At 39.9% G+C, this 11,229-nt stretch overlaps 1 protein-coding gene across 3 annotated transcripts in view; it reads right to left on the bottom strand.

The window, feature by feature from the left end:
- Positions 1-4,373: 4,373 nt before the first annotated feature.
- The window catches only part of LOC109917538 (uncharacterized protein C7orf50), a 29,391-nt gene continuing 22,535 nt past the window's right edge, over positions 4,374-11,229 (bottom strand). For 2 of the 3 annotated variants that reach the window (XM_048609790.1, XM_048609792.1), the window contains exons 3-5: positions 9,574-9,655; positions 6,734-6,848; positions 4,374-5,096 (exon numbers count right to left, since the gene is read on the bottom strand). In XM_048609790.1, the coding sequence (XP_048465747.1) occupies positions 5,029-5,096; positions 6,734-6,848; positions 9,574-9,655 (265 nt within the window). In that variant the 3' untranslated portion in view covers positions 4,374-5,028. Of the gene's footprint in view, positions 5,097-6,733; positions 6,849-6,901; positions 7,012-9,573; positions 9,656-11,229 lie in introns of all 3 variants that reach the window. The other variant, XM_048609791.1, reaches the window with a different exon arrangement.

Here is an 11,229-nt window from a genome sequence, read left to right as displayed (position 1 = left end):
TAGTTTGTCATTTATATAAATGATTTGAATGAGGATATAGAAGGTATGGTTAGTAAGTTTGCAGATGACACCAAAATTGGTGGCATAGTGGACAGTGAAAAAGTTTTTCTAAGATTACAGAGGAATCTTGATCAAATGGGTCCATGGGCTAAATAATGGCAGATGGAGTTCAATCTGGATAAATGTGACGTATTGCATTTTGGTACAACAAACAAGGGGTAGGGCTTATACAATCAATGGTAGGGTCGTGGGTAGTGTTGTACAACAGAAGGACCTGGGGATGCAGGTACATAATTCTTTGAAGTTTGTGTCACATACTGACAAGTGGTTAAAAATGCGTTTGGCATATTTGCCTTCTATACTCCAAGGACTGAGCAATGGAGTTGAGAAGTCATGTTGAGGTTGGACAGGACATTGAGGCCTTTTTCTGGAATTCTGTGTCCAGTTCTGGTCACCCAGTTAGAGGAAGGATATTTAGCTGGAGAGGATTCAGAAGAGGTTTACCAGATTATTGCTGGGTGTGGAAGGTTTGAGTTATGAAGAAAGGCTGGGGCTTATTTCACTGGAGTGTAGGAGGTTGAGAGGTGACCTGTTAGAATCATAGAATCCCTACAGTGCAGAAACAGACCATTTGGCCCAACAAATCCATATCGCCCCTGCTGAAGACCTTAGAAGTTCATGAATAATGAGAGACATAGATAGGGTTAATGGTAGTTGTCTTTTCCCTAGGATGATGGACTTCAAGACCAGGGGGCACATTAAGGTGAAGGGAGAGATGTAAGAAAGACGAGGGGCAATTTTTTTTTAACACAGGGTGTGGAATGAACGTCCTGAGGAAGTGGTGGATGTGGGTACAATAACAGTGTTTAAAAGACATTTGGATAATTACATAAATAGGAAGGGTTTGGAGAGATATGGGTTAGGAGCAGGCAGGTGGGACTATTTTAGTTTAGGACTATGTTCAGCATGGATTGGTTGGACCGAAGGGTCTGTTTCCATGCTGTATGAGTCTGACCTTTGCAGGCAGCATAAACCTCATAAATAAGAAATTTTCATAGAATTCCTACAGCGTGGCAACAGGCCATTTGGCCCACCAAGAGCATCCCATCTGTCCCCCCCACACATCCCTGGGCACTACAGACAATTTAGCATGGCCATTCCACGTAGCATGCACACCTTTGGACTGTGGGAGGAAACCCACGCAGACATGGAGAGAATGTGCAAACTCCACACAGACAGCCACCCAAAGCTGGAATCGAACGCAGGTCCCTGGCACTGAGGCAGCAGTGCTAACCACTGAGCCATCGTGCTGCCCCACTGTATTCATTCAGGAGATGTGGACTTTGTTGAATGGATCAGCACTTAGTGGCCACATTTAGAGGTGGAGGTAAGCTACCCTGAACCATCGCAGTCCATTTCATATGGGTACATCCACAATTGTGATAAGGTGGTGTTCCAGGAGTTTGACCCAATGACCATGAAAGAACAACAGTTCTTAGGTGGGACTGAGTAGCTCAGAGAGAAGTTTGGTGTTCCTGGTATATGTTGTCTTAGTTCTTGATGGTAGTGGGGCAGCTGGCTCATTGGTCTATAGTATGATTCTTGCTTCAGGGTTTTCAGTCATTGGGTTTGTATTATCTGGACTATCTTTAATTCCAATTCATACATTTGCAAAGATGTTTTTCCTCCTTTTTTTTTGTTTTAAAAAACATTTGATTAAGGGCATAAACTCAAAGGAAGTAACTAATGACTTCTCTTGGTTCTCAGAGTTTCCTATTGATGAGGTCAAAATGCTAACAGTCATAAAATCAATGAGTGATTTTTCGTACCAGATCAGTTTAGATGAAAAGTCAGCTGGACTTGGATTTTTGAATGGAAGTAACAGTTCAGCTTTCAAGGCTGATGAAGTAGTCCGAGACTAATATTCAGAACTTTCTCAGGCTACCAGAGATACTTTCTGATAGTCCTGCTTTTTAAGGTTTCTTATTTTTCAGGAGTGAGTATTGTTTATTGCGAGTTTTGGAGGTCTTTTCTACTGACACAACTAGGTATCCACTGGAAAAATATGCCAACTACAGAAGAATGTTGTTAGGCCCTATCTCTACCAAACCAAGTTTTCCAGCAAATAAAGCAATAAAGCTGATCTCATCTCTCAAACAAAGAATTGTTTGTCTTCTTTCCAAAGTTACTTGACGTTCAGTTTATTCTGGGTGAATTACAGTCCACGTTATTGTTGAACAGTTACAAGAAATCCTTTTAGTAACAATGTCCAAATTGTTCTGTATTCCAGTTTGTTATGGCTTTTAAATAAAAATCTGTATTCTTAACATGCCTTCACAATTATTAACTAAACACCATTTCATTTTGTTTCATAATGTAAATGTGAAAACATACACCACAAAAGCATTTTTAAAAGTCGGACTTGCACTAATTTATCTTCACTTATTTAGATATACAACATTTATATGATTTGGGTTCTGGTTTCATTCTTAATCTCTGACTAATGGCAATGTGCATCAAAGAAGTCGTATGATGCAACCCTGCAGAGTTCTGACATAACAGAATCAGGCAAGCGTCAGTGGAAGTGAAGATCCCTTATGGCTGAAACTCTTTGAAAGTATCCATTTAAATCATAATTTGAAGAGATTTCCTGTAGTTAACAAGTAGCCAGGAAAAGTCTGACAATTAAATAAAACCTGGCTTAACTTAGATGTAACATTTAAACTAACCCCTGACTTATTGCACCTAACCCTAACCCGGAGAGGGGATAAACAGAGGGGCTCAAATACAGAGAGTGAAAGAGAGGGGTTGGAACACAGTGCGAGACAGAGGGGCAGAAACAGAGTGCAGGAAACGAAGTGTGAAAAAGGGAGCACGAGAAGCTGAAACGGAGCACGAGAAGTGGAGCGGTTGAATCACAGAGCGCGAGAAGTGGAAATAGGGTGCGAGAAACAGAGGGGCTGAAACAGAGTGCACTCGCACACTGTTTCCCGCACTCTGTTTCAGCTCCTCTCTTTCTCGCACTCTCTTTCAGCCCCTCCTGTTTCAGCCCCTCTGTTTCTCGCATAACCTCCATGGCTTCATCCTTCCCTTTGTCCATAGCCTCTAAGATGTTCATTCTCCTCCAACTGTGATCTCTTGCTATTCCCAATTTCAATCATTCCAGCAATGCAGACATGCCTTCAGATGTCTAAGCTGTAAACACTGGCAATTCCTCTATAAGCTTCTACGTTTCTTTCTTTTCCTTTAAGACACTTCTTAAATCTACCTCTGTAACCAAACCATTGGTCACCTCTCCTGATGTGACTCAGTCTTAAATTTTGCCTGGTAACACTCCTTTGAAGTAGTTTGGGACGTTTTACTTTAAAGCTGTCATATAAATGAAAGTTGCTATGAGCAACTGTACATATTTCTGGACTATCTGAACAGAACTTTACAAGTCTGCAACAGAACCGTGTAATAAAATATACACACTTCTGTGAAACTTGCATTTGCCCCAGTGGGCTTATAGTGAGTTTTTCTTCAGAATATGAGGGTTTGAACAGCCGTTACAAAGAGAAAGGGCTGGCACAATGAACAGTTGACTGGGCCTAAGGGGAAGACCTTGCCGTCTGACCGAAACATCTACCCGAGATGAAGATATGCTTTCATCAGTTATTTATTCAGATTGTAAGTTAGATGACCAGCTTTACCAGCTGGAACAAAGGTCAAAAACTAAATGACAAGACATCCCATTGGAGCAAACCCAACTACAGCTAAGAATGTAAGGCCTAAATACTATATTAGAATATCTCCAAAATCTATCACAAAGTGTACCACTTTCAAGTTTATTGTATTTATCTGTCTGATTAATACAACCTTTTGCACTAGACAATATTATTCTACACAGAGAAGTTATGAGGGAACAGCAATCAAAACATAAATAAATGCACACGTCTAACATGCACACATACACACAAACATGTACACATTGTTCTCTTGGGATATGAATGCACCTACACTTCAGCTGTACAGTGGCAGCCTTCAGTGACATCAGTGGGAATTGAAAAGTGATCAAGTCAGAGATGACAGAGATTCATTGGGAAATAATTAAGCAGAGCTCAAATGTTTTATTTTTCTTTAAAAAAAATAGGGTCCGATCACAAAACTTATTTCTAGAAATCTGTCGAAGAAGAGGGCATTATATCTACATGGAAGGGATAGCTTAGTGGGCCATAGCAGCTGCTACATGAATCTAGCTGACATTCTGTAAATGGAATCAAACGAGACTAAGACCTGAGATTATTTTTGTATATTTCTTTCAGTATTTTTGAGATAAAAAAACATCAGGTCCATTAATAATTCATCTTATATTTAATACCAGTGCTGGTACATTGTGTCTTGCTGACAGGATAGAGTCAAGCTCTCTACACATGTAGCAACTGTTTACACACTGCTGATGGAAATGGTGAAGACTGGGAAAATATTAAAAGGGTCTCAAGCAAGTTTTGCTGTTCAGATTTGTATCTTCCACTACTGCCACATTACACCACAGGAACTTTCTTATATGGACTTAATTGAATGTCAAAAGAGAAACGCAGCTTTGTTCCCAAAATATTAATTCTGTTATACCAACGTCTCCTAATTTCTCATTGATTCTGTCTATAATCCTTCACTGCTCCGGTTAAATGCCCAGCAGGAATTGAAGAAAGTTGTCACAATCATGTTGATTTGTTGCATGAAACAAAAAAAAATTGAGTCCTGTTTCTTTCACCATAATTACACTTCATCTTTTTGACACTCCTGACTTTTATTATCTTTTTGCATATCCACCATTTCAGTGAAGTATTATTTTACGCATGGGGCATTTTGTACAAAATACACATTTTATTATGATCACAAATTACAAATGGAATTTTACAAAATAATCATCAGCAAGGAACTCAAACCAAGGTCAGTGGTAGAAAAATTGGAGTAAATGTGATCTGTGCAACTCTGCTAAACAGCGCTGTGAGCAGGGAGAAAATGATATGAATCCTGTGAAAAACTTCAAGACAAAAGCTGAAGGACTTGCCGTATTCGCTCAATTTTCGCAGAACGGTCTTCAGTGCAATCATCTGTTCAAGTGAAAACATATGGGCAAATATTATGTTTCTTTGTTACACATTAATTTAAAGACTCGAAACCTAACGAGCTCAATAGATAATTATTTTATTCTTTAATCCAAATACTCCCTTTCCCTTTCTTGTCCAAGCAGTTCCAAATCAAAAGAGCACTACCATGTAAGGCATTTCTTAATCGACACAGGTCTCTTATGTAACATGCTGCTGGAAAGCAGCCTATGAAAATAATTAAGTATATTTGAAAAGGAGGAATAAAGAAGTAAGAAAGAGAGAAAAAAGAAGGAAACAAAGGAGGATAGTCTTGCAAATTATGTAGCTCTCCTTTCACAGTCTCTGAATGTCATAATGCTAATGCAGTGTTGTCAATGTTGTATTATTTGAAACACAATGATTAATTTGCACACAACAAGCTCCCAGAAACAGCAATGTGACAATGAGCAAATAATCTTCTTTATTGTGTTTTAGGGTTTTTGGAAGTATTTTTTCGAGCGTTGCCACTGCAGTAATTATCTTGAAAATAACTAGAAGATATTAAGAGCCTTACTCATAGAACTGTAAGATTGTTTACATGTACAAGCTTTTCATCAGCAAAGTATCAAAGCAGGCTCTTTACAAATGAAAGCTGTGGAGGTTAATATTTCATGACCCAATGGGTATTATTGTGGTTGAGTCATACCGAGATTTTGATCTATTAATTCTCTTAGGTTTTGTTCGGCAATGGATCATCAAGGTACTTTCTGACAGAGTCAAAAGTTTGGTTTCCAATCCAACAGAAAGACTTTGCCAGACACTCACAATGCAAATTCTGCAAGTATCATAGAATGTGCAATGTAGCATGAATTCAGTTAGATTTAATAACGCTAAATACATTGATTGTTTTATAAAATTCAACCATAAAAAGAATCGTTACGCGATGCATAAAAGTTAAAGTAAAAATAATGACATTTCATCAGACTCACTCACGGTTTCTTACGTTACTATTTAAGTGGCAAATTGGCATGCCTCATATTAAATAGGTGAATGTTAACCAAAGCAATGGATGCATTTGAGGGTTAGGCTGGATGGAGTCTAGTGTGTTAAAGTCTTAATAATCTAATTCACTACCCAAACCTATTCCAGCTTTAGACCACAGACAACTCTGTAGCTACATCCAGGTGTGGTCTTGTTGGACTGTGGTGGCGAATACTTTTACACCCGTCTCCTGCATCCAATATACCTGCCTAAGAATACCCTATGGGTGGCAGGAGGATCCTCCACCAATCTCACCCATGAAGTCGCAACACTGACAACCCTTCTCCACCAACACTTCCGATCTCCCAACTCCCATGACCCCAAAGCCTCTACACCTCCACCCAAGCTCCTCATCCCTGGCCTTTCCTAGGATTGAACTCTAACAGAGATCAATCGCCCTCTGAGAACATTCCCACCTCTTGCCTGCACAGACTTACCAATCACTAACTAACTGAGTCAGAGGAATTGATCAGTAAGGTGCCAATATGGTTTGGTCCATAACTGTTGAGAAGACTCCTCAGTCCTGAGTTCCTCACCCATCTCTGACAGACAAGCATCTCATGGAAAGAGTAATTAAAAATCTACAGCAATGTCACAGGTAGATCATGCAAAGTATTTACCTGTAGTTCCAAATTCCTTCATCAGAGCCTCAGCTTTCTGAATGGTTACCTCTCGAGCATTGCCCTTTAGCCCATTTAAATACTTCAGCAACATAGTGAAATGCTTGTCAGAGATCTACATCAAAGCAGAAAACAATAAATAGCTCAGCACTATAAAACGGAACTTACTGTCAGAACTTTCCCATATCAAATGAATGATGGAGAGTAGCTCCTTCATAATTCTGCGCTTCTCGTCTACATTTTCCGAAATTATCAAGCAACATTACTTGTTGGATCACCTGGTTGATAATCAAGGTGTTAAAATACCATGGTACAAATAGAAATGATCCTACTTTTAAAATCTTATGAGTTAACAAACATTATTGCTGGGCCATTGTAAGATTGTGGGAACTCATAATAGTTAACCATTGAAGCTTTAAGTGCAATTTCTCTTCGTCTTTGTTTTCCTCTCAGTTACTATTAATATTCAATGCTGTTCAGAAGAACAGGGAGAGATCGCAGAGAAAGCCATAAAATTCTAACAGGCAGGGTAGATGCAGGAAAGATGTTCCCAATGGGGAAACCGCAAAGTCCAGAACCAGGGTCACAGTCTAAGGATATAGGGTAAACCATCTCGTACTCAGATGAGGAGAAATTCCTTCAGCCAGAGAGTGCTAAGCCTGTAGAGGTCACTTCCACGGAAAGGAGTTGATGCCAAAACATTGTATGATTTCAAGAAGGAGTTAGAAATAGCACTTGGACTGAAGGGATTAAGGGATATGGGGAGAACTGACAACTGAGTCAGATGATCAGCCATGATCATATTGAATGGCAGAGTAGGCTCAAAGGGTGGGATGGCATACTCCTGCTCCCATTTTCTATGTTTCTAACAATCATTGAAGCCAACTCCAACAGACCTCAGTTCTCATCAGTGATCTACAGCTGCACCCTTTGGACATGCTGATTATTAAAAACAGACACAAACTCCAGAACGGCGGTGTCAAGAACAACGAACAAGCACCAGCAAGGAAGAACCTGCATTCAGATTGTGCCTTTCAGAATCCTGAACTCCCCAGAGCATTTTAATAGCCAATGAAGTACTTTTGAAGCGCCTTTGAAAGATATTAGCCAATTCATACACAGCAAGGTCCAACAACAAGTAATGACCTGATCATGTGCCTCTTCTCTATGGCTGCTGTTTGTAAAGATTGGTTTTGATCTCTGGGGAGAAAAGCCCAAGCTTTCTTCAAATAGTGCCTTGTAATCTCCAAATCCAAATTTTTTTGCTATTCTTCTTTACCAGTTTCTGATTGTGCCAGCACAGGTTTTGACCTTGTCCGGTCCTAGTTGTGGGAAGTGTACTGCAACTATTTTAATATTGTCCTGCTGTTGGTAATCAGGTGAATAGTTAAGGGCATGAGTACTATTGTCCCGTGCTAGAATCAATTCAGGGAGTCACCCTGATCACTCAAGTAAGCCTCAACATGCCAGCATATCATGTTCACAACACCATCAAAATAATGATATTTAATATAATGTAGGTCAGCATATTACAAATCAGTTAAAACACAGGAACCAAAAGAATTTTCTGTAAGATCAGTGAAACTGTTTTGCAGTGATTTTGGTAGGAAAAACAGAGAGAGACCATACAAAATAAGGATACAATACTAAAAGGGGTGCAGGAGAAAAGAGACCGGGATGTATATATACATAAGTCGCTGAAGGTGAGCCAACAAGTTGCCTGGGGCTGTTAATCAAGCAAATGCATTCCATGCTTTATTAGTAGGGGCATGGAGCACCAAAGCAAGTTGGTTATGTTGAACCAAATGAAACACTGGATTGGCCTCATAAGGAATAATGCAACCAGTCCCAGGCAACACAGTTTAGGGTGTGAAGGCCTTAGAGAGGGTGCAGACAAGATTCATAAGACTGATTCCAGGGATAAGGAACTTCAGTTATGTGGAAAGACTGAGAAGCTGGGACCGTTCTCTTTGTGAAATCTTCTCTCAAACTCCTCTTCTCCTAAGTAGATAGGGAAAAATTATTCCCACTGGTGGAAGGAATGTGAATGATAGGGCACAGATTTAAGGTTATTGCCAAAGAAGCAATGACAAAATGTGTAAAACTTGCCCATATGTTGAGTGCTTAGGATTTGCAAAAGGGTCATGAATGCAGGGTCAATTAAAGGTTTCAAAAGTGAACGGGATTAATATCTAAAAGGGAAAACTTTGCAGGGGACCAGCACAAACACCATGAACTGAATGGGCTCCTTCTGTGCTACAACCATGTTATGATGGCTTTGACTGTCTCGACCAAGATATCCCATAAAAAACAAACGCAGCAAATGGAATTGGTTGTACCTATGAAAGTGGCTGATGTTTGCAGCATCCAGCTGACCTGATCAAAAAAGCTCATTTCAATACTTAAGGGGAGTGGAACTCAGAGACAAATTAGCGAATGTAACCATTTAATCATATAGGAGAAAATCCGATTTAATGATACAGCTTACTATTTTTGGTAGCTTAAGCTGTTCTATTTTTGATTTTTGTGTGTAGAGTTTTATTTCAAAAAATCAACATCTGTCAGTTACAGAGAAGAGATGACTGTCCTTTACCAATAGCATTAGCATCACAATAGAGACAGATGACTCTTTTAGGATTCTGGAAGTAAAGCTGTCATGAAATTGACAAATTAAAGACTTCTCTGAAATGATAATTTGACCTAAATCCAATTTCAGTATTTAAGTGCCCATTAATATTCTATGATAGCTATTTTGTTTGCATTGTCTCGACTTTGAGTCCGCAGTTGGCACGATTTGAAAGTAAGATTTTGTTCAAATTTTTCCAATGTTGACATCTTACCTTATGACAATCATACATGTGCTTTAAGAGCCAGGTCTGCCTCGTCTTCTGAAATCTCCAATCCTTGTGTTTCTTGGACCACCTTCAAACAATAGTTATACTTAATAAAAGGTAAGAAAAATAACTTGGAAAATGTAACCAGTATTTTTTTTTAAAAGTAGGGAAGACTTACTTGCTTTCACAATATCAGGATGTTTCAAAATGCTTTATAGCCAAAGAGGTACATTTTGATGTTAGTCACTGTTGTAATGTAGGTAAACAGTACATGTGTACATATCAAGCTCCTCCAAATAGCAATTTGAGAAAATAGATAGAGCAGAAATTTCCCCTCCCTGACATGGGTTGTGAAATAGAAATAAGTTGGAAAAATGTGGTGGGAATGAAAAAAAGTCAGAATCTCAAGAAACTTTTTGCGATTTTCCCCTCAATTCTTAGTTTGTAACTTGCATATCTCACCATTAAGTGGTGACTACCTCATTTTCATTCATTTGCATCGTATTAATGGCACAGCTCGCCTTATTTTTATACCACTTCCAATTCTCCTCTCCTTCCCTCAGAAACTAAGTGGCACTAACTCCAACATGAAAGTCAGAGCAGGTACCTAATGGCTGCAGTCGCCAGATGCTCGGCCTGGCCACCATCAGCCATACACACGACACCATCCTCCTTGAAACGACGTGCATGCAATTCGGCATCGGCGAACAACCAGCCTCACCACACCATCACGGCTACTCTCGGACCAACTCTCTACACCATTTCAGCCCTTTAATGCTTCACTTTGGGGCTCAGCATGCTGTTGTCGGGTTGCTTTGCATGCAGAGACAAACACACATCTCATGTATCTGCACAGGATACTTCTTTTGCTCATAGCTTATTTTCTGTTCACTCAATTTATGCTAAATATAGAAGCTACCAATATATGTCTATTCCAAGATTGCTTTCTTAACATCCACTCACTGACTTCAGCCTCTTCTGCCATCAGTTTACATGGCAAATAGACTGCACATACTTCAATCAAATGGTCATGTGTGAAAGTCAAAGAGGAAGGGTCCTTTAAGGGGTGAAAAGCAACCACAGTCAGTCACAAGGTGTGTCCAGTTCCAGTAGGATTAACCAAGGTCAGTCAGGTGCTTGATCATACCAGCGTCCAGGGATGGGGTGTCGGTCATTCCTGCAGCTCAAGGACAACCAGTTGAGGGATTATAGTTAAGTGAGTCAGGCGGAAATGTAGACATCAATCCTGGGGGATTGGCCATGCTCAGTAGGGGCTGTTAATGCCAAGTCAGGCTGAGGATGGGCCAAGGTCAGCCTGGAGGTTTGGTCAATAATAGTCAGGGGATTTCTTCTGTGGGGGAAGTCCATGGATCTTTCATTTAAAGTATTATAAGTATATTTCTGATATCAGAAACTGAACCTGGGGACAGATTGCAGGTTTAAAATAGAGATAACAAGGTGTGGAGCTGGATGAACGCAGCAGACCAGGCAGCATTAGAGAAGCAGGAAAGCTGACATTTCGGATCTGGGCCCTTCTTCTGATATATTTCTGATATCAGAAATTGAACCTGGGGACAGATTGCGGGTTTAAAATAGAGATAACAAGGTGTGGAGCTGGATGAACACAGCAGGCCAGGCAGCATCAGAGGAGCAGGAAAGTCA

This window comes from Rhincodon typus, chromosome 21 (genome assembly GCF_021869965.1).
Source record: "Rhincodon typus isolate 14 chromosome 21, sRhiTyp1.1, whole genome shotgun sequence".
In the NCBI taxonomy this organism is placed as follows: Eukaryota; Metazoa; Chordata; class Chondrichthyes; order Orectolobiformes; family Rhincodontidae; genus Rhincodon; species Rhincodon typus.
The sequence above is the reverse complement of the archived record's forward strand: the minus strand, read 5'-3'. Positions and strand labels throughout refer to the sequence as shown.